The sequence below is a fragment of the Cydia amplana genome, chromosome 17 (genome assembly GCF_948474715.1).
Source record: "Cydia amplana chromosome 17, ilCydAmpl1.1, whole genome shotgun sequence".
NCBI lineage: Eukaryota > Metazoa > Arthropoda > Insecta > Lepidoptera > Tortricidae > Cydia > Cydia amplana.
This window is the reverse complement of record NC_086085.1, coordinates 3257063-3277324: the sequence shown is the minus strand read 5'-3', so window position 1 is coordinate 3277324 and position 20262 is coordinate 3257063. Positions and strand designations below refer to the sequence as shown.

At 37.4% G+C, this 20262-nt stretch overlaps 2 protein-coding genes across 2 annotated transcripts; one reads left to right on the top strand and one right to left on the bottom strand.

Moving 5' to 3' along the window:
* Window positions 1–241: 241 nt before the first annotated feature.
* LOC134656041 (arylphorin subunit alpha-like) lies at window positions 242–2211 on the top strand. The gene is made up of 3 exons (XM_063511557.1): window positions 242–889; window positions 971–1134; window positions 1296–2211. Exons 1-3 carry the CDS (start codon window positions 242–244, stop codon window positions 2206–2208), a joined length of 1725 nt encoding a protein of 574 aa, XP_063367627.1. The 3' UTR covers window positions 2209–2211.
* A 1982-nt stretch (window positions 2212–4193) lies between these two features.
* On the bottom strand, window positions 4194–7920 carry LOC134655635 (arylphorin subunit alpha-like). Its single transcript, XM_063511071.1, has 5 exons — window positions 7842–7920; window positions 7102–7235; window positions 5448–6275; window positions 5208–5371; window positions 4194–5091 (listed from the first exon to the last, which is right to left on the bottom strand). Exons 1-5 carry the CDS (start codon window positions 7918–7920, stop codon window positions 4197–4199), a joined length of 2100 nt encoding a protein of 699 aa, XP_063367141.1. The 3' UTR covers window positions 4194–4196.
* Window positions 7921–20262: the final 12342 nt, after the last annotated feature.

Here is a 20262-nt window from a genome sequence, read left to right as displayed (position 1 = left end):
CTACAGAAAAACGAATAATTATATAAAAGTTTTCCCGTCATGAAATACTATGTCGTATTTAGCGTTTTGTCAAACACTAACTTACTCGATTTTTTTTATATTTGCTATGGTCTACTAAAAAAAAGCGGCCAAGTGCGAGTCGGCCTCGCCCATGAAGGGTTCCGTATTTAGGCGATTTATGACGTATTAAAAAAAACTACTTGCTAGATCTCGTTCAAACCAATTTTCGGTGGAAGTTTACATGGTTTACGATGGCCAGTTCTTATTTGCCCTTTACACCGCCATCTACCAACGCCCCGACACCAACACTCTGGTTCTGCCTGCTCCGTACGAGATGTACCCTCAGTACTTCGTCAACACCAAGACTTTCCTGAAGGCCTACCGTACTAAGATGCAGAACGGCGACTTCGACCCCGCCTATGGTGCCACCCACGGCATCTACCACGAGAACGGAAAATACGTCTTCTACTCCAACTACACCAGCCCCTGGTTGACCGGAAGCGCTGAGGACAGGCTTTCCTACTTCACTGAGGACATTGGCATGAACTCGTTCTACTACTACTTCCAGACGCTTAACCCGTTCTGGTGGAAAAAGAACGACGAACACTATGACAAATTCCGCGGAGATCTGTTCTTCTTCGAGTACCAACAGCTCATTGCCAAGTACTATCTCAACCGTCTCACCAGCGGACTGGGAGAGATCCCTGAATTCTCGTGGTACAAGCCCATCGAGACCGGTTACTACTGCCAGTTGTCCACCTACTACCCCTTCTTCTCGAGGAACGCATACTACCAAATCAACAAGCCCGACAATGACCAATACATTTCGTACCTTGACTCCTACGAGAAGTCCTTCCTGTACTACTTGGAGCAGGGCTATTTCAAGGCTGTGAGTATAACTCCGTATGTTGTACATTATGTTAACACACCTATTTATTAATATTTTATATGAAATGAAATTCTTTTACAGTACAACCAAGAGATCGATCTGCGTGACGAAAAGGCCATCAACTTCGTTTCCAAGTACTGGTTCACCAACGTTGACTTGTACGAGAAAATTCCCAAGAACTATGAACGTTTCTACGAAATTATCGGTCTTCATCTCCTCGCCGTGACTCCCGAGCCCACTGACAAGTAAGATTTATTCCTAATTTAATTCTTATCAAGAAGAAAGATAGCTGTCAATCATATTTATTTCAAGTAATAAATTAAATGTTTTAATGTTTAAATAATTTGTGGGAATACTTTGTGAAATGTTGGAAGTGGTTTAATATAACTTATATTTTGTTACGTAGGTACACCATTTTCCCGAGCGCTTTGGAGCTGTATCAGACTTCTCTGCGCGATCCCATGTTCTACCAGTTCTACGCTCGCATCCTGAACTACTTCCTACAGTGGAAAGAGTACCTGGAACCCTGGAGCCACAGCCAGCTTCACTTCGAAGGAGTCAAGATCAACGATGTTAAGACTGACAAGCTTGTCACCTTCTTCGAGTCCTATGACTTTGACATCACCAACGACATCTTCCACAGCGTTGAGGAGTTCAAGGCTAACAAACCTTACGACGGAAATACTTACGTCGTCTTCTCTGTTCGTCAACCTCGTCTTAACCACAAGCCCTTCACCGTTACTATCGATGTCAAGTCTGACGTCGCTACCGACGCCGTGTTCAAGGTCTTCCTGGGTCCCAAATACGACAGCAATGGCTATCCTCTTAACATTGAAGACAACTGGATGAACTTCGTCGAGCTGGACTGGTTTGTTCACAAGCTGACCCCTGGACAGAACAAGATCGAACGACTGTCCCGCGACTTCGCCCTGTACAAGGAGGACTCCGTCCCTGTGGTTGAACTCTTCAAGCTGTTCAAGCAAGGAAAGGTCCCAGTTGATATGTCTGAGAAGTTCTTCTACCTGCCCCAGAGAATGATGCTGCCTAAGGGTACCAAGGGTGGCTTCCCCTTCCAACTGTACGTCGTCGTCTACCCCTACACTCCTCTGCCTAAGGAGATGGAAGAGTACAAGACTTACTTCCCTGACATGAAGCCCATGTCTTATCCGTTCGACCGCCCCGTGTCCGAGACTTACTTCAAGCAGCCCAACATCTACTACAAGGATGTGCTCATCTACCACGAGGGAGAAGAGTACGCCAACTTCTACAACGTTAAGGAGTACTACCCTAACTACAAGAACCAAGTGCCTAAACACTAAAAGGAGAGAGAAGGACCGTCTAAAGTGTGTTATTAGACTTATTAGTCCAATGAAATATATAAGTATAAAATTATATATAAAAGTAGATAATTATACATTTATAATTTACTTACATATTTGTTTTATTTTGATGAAACTATAGAAAAACTAATATTTCTATAAAAGTTTTCCTGTCATGAATTACTATTTCGTAGCTTTATGTCAAACACTTATTTTAGTACTAGAAATTATTACATGTGTGAGTAAACGGAGTATAATGATGTAGGCTGAAATGAGGAAAACATATAAAAAAGCTCTAAATTGTTAGATAGGAGAATAGAGTAGAATAATAAGTAAATGATACAATCCAGAGAAGGAAACCAAATGTTATAAGTATTTCACGGCAATCAGTTTTTATTTTAATTTCTCATATATTTATTGATTTTTCTTTTCCTTTTGTAAATATTATGTCTTAATTAAAGTTATTACACAGACTGTTACTTTTAAATATAATGGTTGATATGTTTTCTGGATGAACATACGCGTACCTACGTATTTTTAGGAAATTATGTGTTTTAATTAGTTGAATAAAAACCGGCCAAGTGCACTCGCACACGAAGGGTTCCGTACCATAACGCCAAAAACGGCAAAAAAATCACGTTTGTTTTATGTGAGCCCCATTTAAATATTCATATTATTTTGTTTTTAAATTTATTGTTACAGCAGCAACAGAAATGCATCATCTGTGAAATTAAGGCATTAAAACAATTTCTAGCTTGCTGGGAATTAATTCTTCGAAAAAATCGAATTCGATTGGCCTCGTAGGTACCTGTCTCGGACTATCAGTGTTCGACATGACATTGACATGTCATAGGTTTCAATTGTTTGGTTGAGTTGAGTAATGGTAACATTCCATTTCTGACCGCAGCTGCACTATTGGTACTGAACGCGTTGCTGTTACTGTCAATTTCCATAGTAAAATGAACAGTAGTGCAGCTGCGGTTGGAAATGGACTGTCACCTTTAATTGTACTATATACTCGTAATTCTCGTAAATTGTTGTTGTAGATAGAGCACTAAATAAATGTTGTATAATAAAAGTAAATGGTATTGACTTATTAATAATGTTAGTAGTGGAAATTGCTATATAACTGTTCTAAATTTTAGCTATCTACATCAAACCGTCTCTGAGAAGAACAGATTTAATTAACCGATTTCCAAGACCGAAGTGATCCCAAAGTGTTCCGTGAACAAAGTACGTAACACAGTCAGTAAGTAGTAAGTGTACGGAACACTAAAAATCGGCCAAGTGCGAGTCGGACTCGCGTTCCAAGGGTTTCGTACATAATACAATTTTTAACAATGTATTTTTCATGTGAAACGTGACGAGTGAAATGTCTTTAAAAAACCCGTAGGGTTTGGAACAAAAACTAATAATTAATTCCGACTCACGTTTGACTGCACATTTCTAATAGGTTTCCCTGTCATATATAGGTCGAGAACTATTTTGTGTATTTTTTTCAAAGTTTTAGACCCAGTAGTTTCGGAGATAAAGGAATAAGGGTTCCGTTCCGAACCCTAAAAATTGTTTTTTTTTTCTTAAATGTATTAAGTGATACGCTGAAATAGAAGAAATTCAATAAAACAACATATATTTATGTGTATCTCGAAAAGTTCTCGCTAGGAAAAGGTTTGATAAAAAAAACCTTATGTTATTTTCTTAAATTTCACTTTTTTATGACGACACTTCGAGAAACAATCACATTTCTTCAATTTCATACATGCATAATGTCGTAAGAATAAACAAGCATATAATTAATTAAGTACTTATTTGTACTCATACTTCTAACTTTTATTGCATATCACATTGTATCTAAGCATATTACATATAATTGTGTACAACATGACACCCTGTAGGGCACATAAAGCAGTTTATTCACTCACTTTCATGTCTATTTAATAGTAATTTCGTTGGAATAATAACACACTGGACGATTTTTCTCTCTCCTTTTAGTGTTTAGGCACTTGGTTCTTGTAGTTAGGGTAGTACTCTTTAACGTTGTAGAAGTTGGCGTACTGTTCTCCCTCGTGGTAGATGAGCACATCCTCGTAGTAGATGTTGGGCTGCTTGAAGTAAGTCTCGTACACGGGGCGGTCGAACGGATAAGACATGGGCTTCATGTCGGGGAAGAGAGCCTTGTACTCTTCCATCTCCTTAGGCAGAGGAGTGTAGGGGTAGACGACGACGTACAGCTGGAAGGGGAAGCCACCCTTGGTACCCTTAGGCAGCATCATCCTCTGGGGCTGGTAGAAGAACTTCTCAGACATATCAACAGGGACCTTTCCTTGCTTGAACAGCTTTAAGAGTTCAACCGCGGGGACGGAGTCTTCCTTGCACAGGGCGAAGTCACGGGAACGGCGCTCGATCTTGTTCTGTCCAGGGGTCAGCTTATGATGGAACCAGTCCAGCTCAACGAAGTTCATCCAGTTGTCTTCAATGTTTAGAGGATAGCCATTGCTATCATATTTAGGACCCAGGAAGAACTTGAAGACGGCGTCGGTAGCAACGTTAGACTTGACATCTACGGTGACGGTGAAAGGCTTGTGGTTAAGACGGGGCTGACGGACGGTGTAGAGTGTAGGGTCATTAGCCTTGAACTCCTCAACACTGTGGAAGACGTTGTTGGTGATATCAAAGTCGTAGGGCTCGAAGAAGGTGACAAGTTTGTCAGTCTTAACATCGTTGATCTTGACTCCTTCGAAGTGAAGCTGGCTGTAGCTGTACGGTTCCAGGTACTCTTTCCATTGTTGGAAGTAGTTCAGGATGCGAGCGTAGAACTGATAGAACATGGGGTCGCGCAGAGAGGTCTGCGGCAGCTCCAAAGCGCTTGGGAAGATGGTGTATCTGCAACAAGAAGCTACTATAAGACCAGTTCCAACATTACACAAAGTAGTTTCACAAATTACTTTCAAAAAGCACAGCCATCTCTCTACTACTAGGAATTTATAAAAACAACTTACTTGTCAGTGGGCTCGGGAGTGCCGGCGAGGAGGTGAAGACCGATGATCTCGTAGGAACGTTCATAGTTCTTGGGCATTCTCTCGTACAAGTCAACGTTGGTGAACCAGTACTTAGCAACGAAGTTGATGGCCTTTTCGTCACGCAGATCGATCTCTTGGTTGTACTGTAAAGAAATTTGGTTTTATATTCTAAAATATAAGTAACTAAGTAAAAAAATATACTTTATAAGTTATACTCACAGCCTTGAAGTTGCCCTGTTCCAAGTAGTACAGGAAAGACTTCTCGTAAGAGTCAAGGTACGAAATGTATTGGTCATTTTCGGGCTTGTTGATTTGGTAGTATTCGTTCCTCGAGAAGAAGGGGTAGTAGGTGGACAACTGGCTATAGTAACCGGTCTCGATGGGCTTGTACCACGAAAATTCAGGGATCTCTCCAAGTCCGCTGGTTAGACGGTTGAGATAGTACTTAGCGATGAGCTGTCGGTAAGAGAAGTAGTACAGGTCTCCACGGAATTCGTCATAGAGTTCGACGTTTTTGCTCGACCACCAGTACGGATAAAGTGTCTGGAAGTGGTAGTAGTACGAGTTCATGCCAATATCCTCAGTGAAGTAGGAAAGCTTGTCCTCAGCGCTACCAGTCAACCAGGGACTGGTGTAGTTGGAGTAGAACACGTATTTGCCGTTCTCGTGGTAGATGCCGTGGGTGGCACCATAGGCGGGGTCGAAGTCGCCGTTCTGCATCTTGGTACGGTATGCCTTCAGGATAGTCTTAGTGTTGACGAAGTACTGAGGGAACATCTCGTAAGGCGCAGGCAGAACCAGAGTGCAGGTGTCGGGGCGCACGTAAATGGCCGTATAGAGGGCATACAGGAACTGGTCTTCGTTGAAATACACGCGGGCGAAGGCGGCGGTCTTGTAAAAGGTCTCGAAGTCTTTCGCGTAATAGAAAAGCTTCAAGAGGACCAAACCCTCCTCTCTCATTTCGTCGTAGAAAACGGAGAAGACCTTGTATTTGGGCATTAAACCGCTATCGTAATACTCTACGAACTTTTCAAACACTTTCTTGTCCTGAAATAAAAAGGTTTGTTCAGCTAATCCTATAAACTAGGGAACACCATCTAAATAATTTATTGAATATTGTGTAAGTTGCGTTATTTAATGTGAAAACACGTAAGTAAGATAGCACAGTCAAATAATTTAATTTACGACTATGATTTAGTTGCAATCAATATGAAACCTCTCACTATTGTCACTGTGACAAGGTACAAAATGAGTCGGAAATGAAATTCTTCGACTGTATACAGCTTGCCTTTAGCGCTTGGTGGCCTGAAAGGCGACTAGCCTTTGAAATAGCATTATAAATCGAAAAATTGTTGGCGTGAAGTTTATGGTGTTAACTGCAAAGGGTGGAGACGCCGGTTTGATTTGAACTTGAAAACTGGAGGGTATAGGCACTTTTAAGGGTTCCGTACCTCAAACGGAAAAAACGGAACCGTTATAGGATCCCTCGTGCGTCTGTCTGTCTGTCTGTCCGTCCGACCAATCCCCCCCCCCCTTTATCTCCGAAACTACTGGCTCTAAAATTTTGAAAAAAATACACAAAATAGTTCTTTTCCTCAATAGGTCCTGTCAATACAGGAAAACCTATTAAAAATGTGCAGTCAAGCGTGAGTCGGACTTAACTACTTCTTTAGATTTTGATCCGACCCCTGCGGGTTTTAAAGAAATTTCATTCACGTTCCACATAAAAAAATACATTATTAAAAATTGGGTAATGTACGGAACCCTTGGAACGCGTGTCCCACTTGCACTTGACCGGTTTTTTCTTTAGTATATATATGAGATTTATTTAAGTTAATAAACCTATCGAGTTTTATTTGCAGCAGTAACTTACGGTGTAGTTATCAATGTTACCCTCGTATCCGTATTCGTGACCAATCTTCCAGAAGTCGGCGTTCTTTCTGTACTGTCCTATGCTCTCCAAAAGGGAGAAGATTTTTTCCTGGCGCTCGATGTAATGGGCGTCAACTGTAACAATAAAAAATATTTTGTTTATAAAATAAGTATGATTAAATTTTCATTGGTACGTTCAGAAACTATAAGCATGTACTTAATATGTGAAAGCATGTCTAAAGCCCAAATTTCCTACTTAGTAGTAGTTGCACCAAAACAGTAGTTGGTGAAAATAATTAACGAAAAAAATATAACTTAGACAGTCGATGGAACTTATATTATAAGTACTTAAATCTAATTTAAGCTAGGAACTGAAATAATGCCTCCTAAATTAAAATAATTAAAAATATCTACCTATATATACGTTAAAAGTCATAGTGACAGTAGTTATATTTGAATGATGTAATTTTGTGGCACAGACAATCCAACCTCTAGACATAGCATAGTCGCGCTACCCCCTCTGCCACACATACGGTAGCGTTACTCCATCTTCGAGTCAATCCCGTGCCGTGATTGGTCCGTGTCTTTGAACGGACCAATCACGGCACGGGATTCGCTCACCTCGTCCCCCCGCACCCCCGTATTTTTGGCAGCATCGGTTTCATGAAAGAATTGGCCTAAGCTCAGCCTAGAGGTTGGATTGTCAGTGTTTTGTGGATACAATATTCGAAAGAAGCTTACCAGATTTAAGTTTCACATCGTATTTGCCCGTCCCGGCGACCAGGGCCACAAGAGCCGCTAAGAGCAGCACAGTCTTCATCCTTCCTCTGCCACCTCAACTCTGCCAAACCCATTCCAGCTACCTACGGGCTTATACACGATCTGACACCTTATCGCATAACAGCATGCACATTGCATGATTGCATTTCTCATAATATGTTTACGATTTAGTTTATCTGTGACCTTTGGCATTGATTAAGTTTTAAATTTGGTCTTAATGAGCTGACCTGTCACGGTGATAGTGTAATTCGTGGGCACGGATGCTGTTTATCTACCTATTTATTGCACAAAGATATACAATTATGTACAAATGGCAGACTTAATGCCAAAAGGCATTCTCTACCAGTCAACCATAGGGCCAAACAGAAACACTAAAAAGATGGTGCAAGCATTGACATAGATATCTAGGGACTGACTTTACGGGCAATAATAATGAGGCATGACAGGGGCCAGTACAGCGGTGTGAAATCGCTACAACGCGATTGGTTGATGAGTTCGCATCACGAGCGCGATTGGTTGACGAGTTCGCATTACGCGCGCTATTGGTCGAAACTAGTCGCGTTAGACTGCACGATTGGCTGGAATTCGTGGGTAGCACCGCTGAACTAGTACGATGTTTAGTGCCCCATTAGCGCGTCCTTAGATATTATACGTCAATGGGTGCAAGGAAAAACGAACAATCCAGTAAAGACAATTGACAAATACATTACAAAGGCAAATATTGAATACCTAATATACACTTACATAAACAAACATAATTATATTCTACCTACCTAACGACTTCCTACCTATCAGTCAACAAAGGAAGCCAATAAAAGAGATAGATGCATAGATGTTTGCATCATGTTGCCTGTTTGTTAAACTATAGCGTTTACGGTACCATAGACCAGAATGAGGCTCAGGCACGCAAGATTGGCGTGCTATCGACCCAAGTTCCGCCAAAACATGTTTATTCGATGCGCCTGTCACAACTTGTCCGGACTCGCGGCTGCTGGCTATATAGCTTATCCGCTTAGCGCTTAGCTGTGGGGTGACTAGAAGATTTGATAATGAGGGACTTTTTATACGTATTTGTTTTTCATATTTTCTTTATTTATTTGAAACGGTTTGTTTTCGAGTGGGCAATGCATATCCCATGGTTTTATAGCTCCAAGCGCCAATATGCTACCTATTAGGTAATACCTAAGTTAACTCCGTATATGTTCCCTCTTATTCTATTCCTGAAGTCAAAAATGAAATGAAAATAGGCCTGATGATAGACAACCTCCGGCAGGAGACGGCACCATAGGAAGATGAAGATTGAAACATTTTATTCAGGGACCACAATTTTATATCCGCAACGCAGGCTTCGTCGGGTTCGCCGCAGCACAAACTAATTATTATATGTTAGTACTTAAGTGTACGGTAGAGTCTGTGCGGAAAGAGAAGAGTCGTGGAATGTATTGGGCCCCATACATTCCACGACTCTTCTCTTTCCGCTCAGACCCTAAGTAAATAAGCGAGACAGTACGTATTACGAACTTTAACGTGGTCACCCTCGTCCCAGACAAACTTGGCTGCAATAGAAAATATGCCCCAGGCCCCGTCTCCTCCCAACTTGGAAAACGCATGACTCTCTTTTGTTGTCAGTCGGTTGATATTCTAAACGCTAGGGAAATGAGAATTGTATTTTCTGTTGGAAATTGTAGTTAGAGAGGGTTATTTCCACGTTATTTCTTATACTAGGTATTTATGTTACAATTTATACATAAATATTAGGGGACATCTTACACAGATCAACTTAGCCACAAACTAAGCAAAGCTTGTACTATGGGGGCTAGGCGACGATATACATACATACTTATATGTATACAAAGAAACATAATTCAATAAAAAACTTTAAGTCGAGCTTATCTACACACATAATATGATCATCAGGTTTTATGATATTATCATAAAACCTCTATGATGCGTTCAAAAACTACAAATTATGGCCAGCATAAAAATTAACTATTTTGTTACCACTAATTTCTTATCTATGAAAATGTTATTAATGCTTGATAATACCATCATTATCGATATAATAATGTCGTTTAAATTTCGAACTTCTCTGAAAAATAAAGGAAAACAACTGATTTTTAGTATCAGTCGAGACGACGTTTTATGGAGTGTGTAATCAAATGCCGCAATGGCAGTCGTAACATGCGGTTCCTGAACACATCATAGAGAGCGTATTTTATGTGTACCTATAGATAAAGCAATGTATGTAGGTAACTGTACATAATTAAGCTTAAAACACCCCCGTAATGTTTTTATGAACTACGCTTTCAGCTCGTCTCATAAACCTACACACGTATTTTATGACTTTCATTATGTAGCAGATAAACTACTACTATTATATTTTAATTTATAATACCATAAGGCCAACAAAGATATTTTGATATTTCCGTAGACAAATAAGAAGGCACATAAAAACTTGAGATGAAATTAATTGCGAATTTCAATAATTCAGCTGAAACAGAACCTCTCTCAAAGCTGTCATTTACTTAAATGAACTGTCAAAACTTATTAGTTGCCATTCAGTTGAAGTTTCGCCAATACTCCGCCGTGTCTTGAAACTTGAGTAGTTTTGCTAGTTGTATAATGGTTGTATAATTTGAAGACGAGCAAAGAAACTGAACTTCCGTTTTCTACTGTCTTGCTGTCTTATTGAAAATGAAATTGTATCATTTACTTCATGTATTAGATCCACTTATTTAATTATGTAAAACTAGTTATACTCGTAATGACTAGATTATATGGATTATATGGATTAGTAGACCGCGCTCGGTCTAGCCTCATAATACGTATTACTTTGACACTGCGTCGAAATATCGGGAGCTCGAAAATAATACAAAAGGTAATCACGGTTCATATGCCGGTCGATATGTCTAGTGAAACTAACCGTGAATCATTCTAAAATGTAGTTATAATCATCTTAAAAACTATGTAACCACAATATCATTAAATTTTAAATAAGAAATTAAATTAACATTATTAATAAAATGTCACAAGTTACAGAAGTTAAAGCCAAAGGATCTATCTTCGGACGTGTGCGTGGATATTGTGAGTGTTGCGTGTCGGACTATTGACAATAATTAACATTATGTGTAGTGGGTGGTTTGAAAATGTGATGTCTACCCCAAACTTTTTCATAGACTTTTCGTCGGGTAGTTGCACAAATCTCTGTTTTGACATTTTGCTGGTACATCAGTTGGCCGCGACCATGACCAGTGAAACCTGTGTCGAAACATCGGTATATAAAGGTAATTGAATAAATTTCGCGTTAGACCCGTCTATAAATGTGAGTTAATATGTGTTCAAAACGCGAAGGTTTTAAATATTACATTACAAATATTTGTTCCTGAGTTATGGATGTTTTCTTTGTATAAATATACATAAAAGTAATATTAACTATATACGACGACGACACACAATATATATGTCGTCGTCTAACTAACCTATATCACAAGCCTTACTAAGGGACTAGATCGATCTGTGTAAAAAAGACCTATTGTCATCATAATATTGCATTTTCATCCGATCATAATATTGAATTTTGCATACATATGCAAAATTTCAGCTCAACCGGAAATCGGGAAGAGGGTCCAATTTAGCTTCCAAAATTTGACCCACACTACAGGGCAAGTAAATAAAAGCCTGTGAAAATACAAAATTCCAAAACGACACGCGTTGATATTTTATAACAGCGAAACATGGATTCTAATCTGCATCTGTCGATAAATCGGAAATATGTCTATCGGCTAGCGTGAGTCGAATCTAATAGAAAATATATTCGGATTTCACTCGCAGTGTGGATTTTTCGATGCGGAATATTTTCGCGGCTCTGTTTACGATGTTCTAAATGTCTGTAATACCAAGTAATACTTAAATACAGTTTAAAACTTTAATGCATAAAAATAAAAATAATAAATAATAATAAATAATGTTGTAAATTTCCACTAGGGGTTCAGGTTAAAGACGATTCACGCTAGACCAGGCCGGGGCCGGGCCGGGGCCGGGCCGGAGCTTCCAGCGCTTAGTTTTCTATGGGAAGCACTGTTGGAATTATTAACAAAACTAAATGTATCCCACTCAAACTTAATACATTTGAATACTTTCTCTTTCACTCGTATACATAGACTTAACCGAACGAAATGCAACAGCCCTTAGTTTGTTAAGGCTTACTTCACAAGCTTTGTAAGTTAGTCTCTCGGTAGCTTGGTATAGAAACACACCTCAATAATATATTGCGATACTAAATACAAACATATAAATTGCTGTGTGTCTTTTAATTATTAGCCCATTTCCAATAAGCACCACGTGATCACCGATCAGCCATCATAGAAAATGACGTGTCGGACGCCTCGGCTCGGGCCCGGCCCGGTCTAGCGTGAGTCATACTTTATACGTGAAATCGATTCTAATTTAGGTACATACCGGATGTGGCCTGTAGCACGGTATGAATCGGGTCGGAAATGAAATTCTTTGATTGTAGGTACCAAATACATTTATAATATTTCTTTTGTTATTTTAGGAGCCGCAATAACTAGAAAAAGTTGATTGGCCTAGATGCCCTAGATAACGAGATCATCAAAAAGATCGCTATGGCTAAAAGAGCCTTCAATAACAAAAAAGATCTACTTAAGGCACGCATCTCAAAAAAAGCCAAAAAACGATTAGTAAAGGTGTTTATCTGGAGCATTGCGTTGTATGCGAGTGAGACATGGACACTGAGACAAAAAGATAGAAAACGGTTGGAACTGTTGGAAGCTTTCGAAATGTGGTGTTGGCGGAGGATGGAAAGGATCAGCTGGACTGAGAGGAAGACGAATGAAGAAGTCCTGAGTATGATAGGAGAAAAGCGATGCTTATTAAATACAATAAGAAATAGGAGAGGCATGATGGTAGGACACCTGATACGGCATGACAAGTTTTTCCTGAACATCTTGGAAGGCAGGATTGAAAAGACAAGAGAAGAAGGGAAAACTAGAATAACTTATCTTAGCCAAATAAATAATGATTCATCGTATGAGGAAATTAAAAGACTGGCACAAGAAAGGAATGATTGGCGATTACTCCACCGACAAGAGCAAAGCTCTTAAGTTATGATGATGATGGCCTAGATAAAGGCTATACGATATGGAGTGAACTTTCGATAAGGTCAGGGTTAATTCACATTCAATGAAATAGTACGCAAATTTACATGTATTAAACTAATAACCTGATTAACTGTCATATATGTGTTAAAATACACCAACAATACGTTACACATTCATTCATGACACATGGCACATACAGGATGTTTTTTGTCGATTTTGTTATTCGAAAATTTTCAGTTTTTTGTGTACAGCTAACAGCGCCACTGGTTTATAAGTCTCAAGACTAAGAGTTATTTCTCTCATCTATGAAAAAAAGAAAATATTTTGCCTCAAAATTGCGTCAAGTTAATTTTGGACCACAGTTGGAATATTTTAGACTATAAGTAGTTAGGTGGTTTTACGGTACAGCTACATTTGTTCTTAGGAACGGAGGGATATTTATTATTTTATAACAATTTCAGAAGCATACGTTTAACATGGCATCTCATTAGAATACCAAATAAACTTCCCAATGTAGTAATTTAAAAAAATACAGGTCAGATTATCTGTCAAAATAAAAAAGGTTATAGAATTTCGCTTCCATGTCAAAACTTTTAACGAGCGCGTACCAAATTTAAACCGTGTTTCCCAAACACATATATCCATCTATCTATCCATTGGAATATGAATTCTGTTCTCTAATAAATAATGTTCATTTTACGATAGATAACGCTCGTAAGATAGGGGAAGGAAATGATAAATTCGGACTGTACATGTGAAACTAATTTCAAGTTAGGCGACTCAATTTTCGTGTCATACCATAGACCTAGTATTATATAGATGTCCCGTGAGGGACAGAACATACGCAATGCGACAAAATTTAAAAAAATATACCTCGTATTAAAATTACCAAGAACAAAAAAACATGTTTTAACATGCCTGGCAACACACAAAAAACAACCTACGTAATTTGGTCGGGTTATTTGTTACCCACCACAATATACTAAATTTAAGGTGGCGAAAAAAAAAGTGAGACTGTGACCAGGATAAACAACAAATAGCGCTTTCTCTGCTACTCCTACTGAAAGTTCCTTAAGTGCATCTCGTTCGGTCATTTGGTCCCTCCGCCGTGTCATCTCTATATTATTGTACCTCTATGTATCATACACGGTGAAATTAAACATGCTACATGATTTCTGTGATATGTGACGTTTCATTTTGGTGGCTTGTCCTAACTTTTTGTGATTTAGATGAGCTAGTAGAGGCAAAGTTTTCTCTACAATCATGTGGAAGGCGAATAGTGTTTTATGTTTTGGTCTACAAGTTGTGGCTTTTACGGAAAAGTGGCCCCCATGTTTAAAATTCATTTGTTTAGGTACGTTACATGTCCATCTTTGAGGTCACTAATTTACATATGTGTACCAAATTTCAACTTAATTGGTCCAGTAGTTTCCCAGAAAATAGGCTGTGACAGACGGACAGATAGACGCACAAGTGGTCCTATAAGAGTTCCGTTTTTTCCTTTTGAGGTACGGATCCCTAAAAAAGTGTTTCTCTCGTGATATAAGATCTGCCAAAATTTAAGACACGGCCTATTTTTTTCCCGTGTTCGGGATTGGTCACATAGGTACATAGTATTTGCTCAGTATGATCTATATATTCACCTTGCTAAATATGGCTAAGCGTTAGAAAAACACCTTGTATATAATACTAAATACAAAATGGTTTTTAAAATAGTTAAGTTAACTAATGAGTAATTTTACAGGCAACATACTTTTTACTACACTCCATAATAATTGTGGTTACGAGTCAAAATAACAAAATACGTGTCCATTATTTTTTCATGTTCTCCAACATATATTCAAACAAGTAATTAACTAGCAATTTTCTTGAACAAAACTCTCTATAGTGCGTTTTGTCACTTTTCAGTACTTTGGAGGCCAATTTCTCCCAGAAAGTTGAGTATGGGCAGCTAAAAAAAATACGTGTCCGTTATTTTAGACTACTCTATAACATATATAAAAATAAATCAAATCGGAGTCGGGCAGTTGGGTACCTTTCCTTGTTAGTTCAAAATTTTGGACAAACTGCCGAAGTCAGCAGGGCTAAGCTGACCGGCTCTTTATCATTTGTCACCATTGCTGCCACGTTCTAACAAATATGTAAGTGCGAAAGTGACGCATAGCATGATAGGTGATAAAAATGCGACCGTGATAGCTGGTCTGGGGACCTTATAATGTATTGCATTTGCCTATTTAATAGGTCCCCCGACTGCAATCGAAATAAAATATGATAAAACTAAGAGAGTGTTTAGGTAGGGTCATGCTCATAAATCTGTATAAACTTTACCGTTTTATGTCGATGAATAATAGTTAAATTATGTATGTTTATGTATGTATTAGGTATGTTTTTCAGTTCATGTTTATTCAAACAGAAGTGGAGAGAAATCGAGACGTTTCATCTTACTTGTAGGTATTACGATTTTTTTCTTACAAACAATGTACTTAGAGAATAATTGTAGGTACTTACAAGCTTTATTATAATTGAAAGTATAATTATTGATGCATTATAAACTGAGCTAGTTTTTGTTGCTTAGATATATATAATTGTTTGGTCCAACCAAACAACTCTAATTGGGAAATCACCAAATAAATGGATATCAGCAAAAAGATTCAAGCTCAGCAGTAAAAATAGTTCATGAAAAATGGATTAATTCGAAATTAATTAATTCCTTATTGGTTTAATTTTTATTGGATTAATTCGATTTTGTATAAACCATTTTTAAAGTTGATGCAAAATAGATTTAACTTTTTTATTTTTATTTGAAACAATAACAAATTCTCGCGAGCAATATCAAAATTCTATTAAAATTGAGCAGCGACTGAAAATGCGGTTTAACATTAATATCCAAATTTCATCCACTCATACATTCTTACAAAAAGCAATTTAATTTTTACAACAAGAAAGGTGGTCGCGGTAATAATTCAGGGGAGGTCGGGAAGGTCGGGGTCCCGTATTTCATTTTACGGGCCCATTGTAGGGCGATGATAAAGAGGGGCCCTTAAGGTGCGCCCTATAATACGATGTCTGCTTGGTACCTGCGCTCAAAGAGTAAGCGCAGAGGCGGCAAAATTTTCATCGTCTTTTGGATAATTTAAAAAAAAATTATAAGTTTAAAGAATATTTATAAGTTTAATAGAGAATTTAATTTTATTAATGCTGTTATTTTACAATGGTACTTATGTATTAAAATGTAACATTTTTAAGGATAAACATTTTCAAACAAAAGGGCTTTTTTACGATTGTCAATAAGGCAGAAAATCATTATTAAGTAAACTACTTACTAATTTACCTACTTTAAGTTACATATTAACCAGAGACTGATGACCCCACAGTCAAACTCATTGTTGAGTTTTGCGGGGCTATGATTATAGTTAAGAATATCACTGTACTTTATTAATTAAATAAATAAATAAAAATACTGGCGACCCACAATGTGGTAATTTTGCCAGGAAATCTCTTGATTCTTTAAAATTTAAAATAAAATAATATTTAAAATTTGAAAATCCTCGTAATAATTGTCGACTGAAGGTTTTCGGTGAAAAACAAGAAGAAAAAGATATAAGAGTAACACAGAAGGGGTGCGTAGGTAAACTCAATAACGCCACAACGGATCATGTTCAAAATAATTCTTGAAATTCTGCATTTAAACTTTCACGGTTAATCATTTAGAGAAGGGGTACCTAAATTTTTTTGGACTAACGTAGCAATGACTTATATCGTCCGGGATATTAACCGTAATTACCTTTTGTATTGTTTTCGAGCTCCCGATATTTCGACGCAGTTACATGCATCTTGTTCACGGGTTGTTTGATAAGTCTAGTGAAACTAACCGTGAATCATGCAAAACTGTTAAAGTAGCAATGAGTTAGAGTAGCAAATTCTGAAAACTAGCCAATTAAATAAATACCTAAAGATTTTTAAGACTTGGTAATCTTTTTATTAAAATACCAATTCAATTAAATAAATACCTAAAGATGTTTAAGACTTGGTATTCTTTTTATTAAAATACCTATTCAATTAAATAAATACCTAAAGATTTTTAAGTCTTGGTATTCTATTTATTAAAATGCCTATTCGGTTGGAGTTAAAGCAAAGAAGAAAAAACTTTACGTGACGTATAAGAGGAGATATTGTAAAACATTATGCATTTTCTAGATTTTAGTTTACCGCTTTGTAAGCGTGATTATTATTGCAGTTTTCTAGTACAACCGTCAGGGACAGCGGACGAAGAGACGGACGCAAATGGCGAAACAAGTACCTACCTAGAACTACGCAACTCTAAAAACGTCCTTCAATGCAATCAGCTACTGTATGAAGAATCACGCAATTCAGATAAACGGGTAAGCTGGAGGCATTCGGCCTGTTCCAATAAATCAAAGTCTATCGCTCGACACCATCTGTTAGATGTGTTTCACTTGCGACTAGTCGCGGAAAACAGGATTGTTTATTTGGTTTATTTGTTTCTTGGAATCGCCTGTAGAAGATACAATTTATCCCTACTAATATCCCTACTTACCTACAGTATACTATAATGCGAAAGCAACTCTGTTTGTAAAAATGCAATTTTCTAATCAGTTATTGAAGTATAAAGAGAGTTTTTACCAACTGGTATTGAGAAAAACGGTTTCACAACTTCGCCTAATTTATTTTTCTGTCAATAAGTACGGCTACCATCAGTTTGGCACTGACATAAACGCCGTCGACAACGTAATTTACTTTCTATACATCTTGCTCGTACTCGCATATTAGTGCAAAGGAGATGTAGGTATAGAAAGTAAATTACGTTCTCGATTGCGTAAATGTCAGTTTTGACACTCTCAGTGACTCATGGTACGGGCTAAGGTACAAAATGGAGCATACCAGCTGTCGATCATTCGAACTGTCGCGTACGATGGAGTCAAATGATCGCCGATTGCTGCTGAGAGCCCTTTAACATTATCCGACTCGATATGAATATACATCGCTTTTAGAAGTCACAAAGGTTACACTTCATAATAATATTTAGGGACTAAAAGGTTGTTATATTCACTCAATGAAGAGATAATTTAATTTATATTAACATAAAAAAATATTTATGTACATAAAGGTATACAGTGGTGGCACAACTAAACTAAATTAATAACTTAAATCTAAAATAGGCCCTTAAGAATTGTACCAAGAATGCTGCCGGATTTCCTCGTTGTATCGCAATGCTGATACGTTGTGCGCGGAAGCCGCCAGCTTGCAGCTCTTCGGTCATCAGTTACAGTTACGTCAACCAGACGCTTCGCGATTTCTGCAAACATTTTTTTTATAAATTTAATTTTTTTATATGTAGAAATACGAGTATCAAGAGCTCTTTCGCAAGTGAATAATATTTACGGTGACATCAGTTAGTGACATGAAAAATACATAGCAAAAGCGCCTATTTTCTTTACTGTTACTAGTATTTAGATACAGCTTACAAAATTGTTGCCGGAGTCTTTATTCGGAGGCTCGAGTCCTTAGAATTGCGCTTAAAAATACTCAATAATTGACTCGACTCGGGACTTAAAAGACCGAAGTTTTTAGCCCTAAGCCTCCTAGCCTAATAAGGATTTTAGACTCAAAAGACTCGAGTTCCAACACTAATTTAATTTAAGTAATTATTATCGGATCCGGTATCGTATCGTCAGTGTAAAGAGCCCACAATTGATCTGATCATGACATCACTAACAATAGAGACAATACTGAATTAGTTTATAATGTATGTATGTGTGTGTGTGTGTGTAACAACACTCACTTTATTCATGTTGATTGTTCTGTGTGTGCGTGTGTTACATTATATTGTATACTGGGTTGAAAAGTTATTGTAAGGGCGTTATTAGTTACGATTTTTTACCTCATAGAAGAAATCGTCATCTGACCTACCAAAATATATGAAAATACCAAGTATACAAATATGCTTAAAGGATTAGATACCTATATAAAGTTCTCTTGATACAAAATTGGATTTAATGAATCGAAAATCGAGATATTCCTAGTTTTCAATATTTGTTGACGTAAAAATGTTAAAAATAAATGCCGTCTGTCTCATTTTATTTGTAAAGTATCCCAAAATGTCCATACATTTTTAGTTCCTTCCATTCTGTCACCGTCATACAAAACTAACAACCATAGAGACTCACTTAGAGATAAAGGAGGGTGGGCAAATTGGCCTAATGACCAATAAGGATAAGCTATATGTCACTGGATAGCTTATTCTAAGTTCTAATACTTCTACTATGGCAGATAGTCCCAAATCTTTGTGTGAAAAATGTTATCACCGCAAAAAGTAGTGTGAGTTTAAACGTGACTGTATAGTTTTTTCGATACTAAGTTTCTGTGTCGCAGATCATTAAGGTTTTGTTATTGTGGATGATTTGGTGTCACGATATTTTACTTTTTTATTCGTTTTCTTATGTTTTTTTGTGTCATATTTGTTTTTTTTAAACAGAGATTTGACAAGTCTCGTCCTACAAAAAAATTGAGTATATAAAAAAACCTTTCCAATGGTATGTCGCTTATTCTTATTGGTTCATAGATAGATAGATAGATAGATAATATTTATTTCTGATTGAAAATTTACATGTTACTTCCTTAAAAATAGCAGAAATTCACAAAAAGATCGTCAAGTGTATACAAACAAAATTTAAAGAATAATAAAAATAATAGTAAATTGTGAAATCAATAATGTCAAAAATAAAATAGAAATAAAATTAAAATGTCGTACAACTTAACTAAAATATAAAACTATTTTGTATATAATACTAGTGCTTTCCTAGGTAATATAATGTCAAGTTCCATAAATAAAATGTCAAAAATGAATACAAAAAACCAAAATAAAATAAAAACAATAATTTAAATTAAAGTCAAGTAAAAATTTTTAATATTTGTATTGTTCACTGTACTCTTTTACAGAGTACAGCGATGTCGTTAATAATAGTTCTTTAAGTCGGCGATCAAACATGTCGTCATCGGTCTCATTTCTGATACTGGCGGGTAGACGTTCATACAGCGACGGACCTATTACTCGCGGGTTCTTGTCGAGTAGCGCTAGCCGCCTCGGCACGGGTAGTAATCGCCCCGTTTGACGGGTTATTCTGCCGAGCATAGTTGACCGTTTAAATTGGTCAATATTTCTACGCGTAAACATTATAATTTCGTAGACGTATAGCGAGTAATATGTCATTATGTTAAATTTTTTGAAGAGCTCTCTACAC

Coding starts and splice junctions, on each gene's coding strand:
- LOC134656041 (XM_063511557.1), top strand. CDS start 242: ATGGTTTACGATGGCCAGTTCTTATTTGCCCTTTACACCGCCATCTAC. Junction 890..970: donor AGCAGGGCTATTTCAAGGCT/GTGAGTATAACT, acceptor ATTCTTTTACAG/TACAACCAAGAGATCGATCT. Junction 1,135..1,295: donor ACTCCCGAGCCCACTGACAA/GTAAGATTTATT, acceptor TTTGTTACGTAG/GTACACCATTTTCCCGAGCG.
- LOC134655635 (XM_063511071.1), bottom strand. CDS start 7,920: ATGAAGACTGTGCTGCTCTTAGCGGCTCTTGTGGCCCTGGTCGCCGGG. Junction 7,236..7,841: donor CGATGTGAAACTTAAATCTG/GTAAGCTTCTTT, acceptor TTATTGTTACAG/TTGACGCCCATTACATCGAG. Junction 5,092..5,207: donor ACTCCCGAGCCCACTGACAA/GTAAGTTGTTTT, acceptor TTCTTGTTGCAG/ATACACCATCTTCCCAAGCG.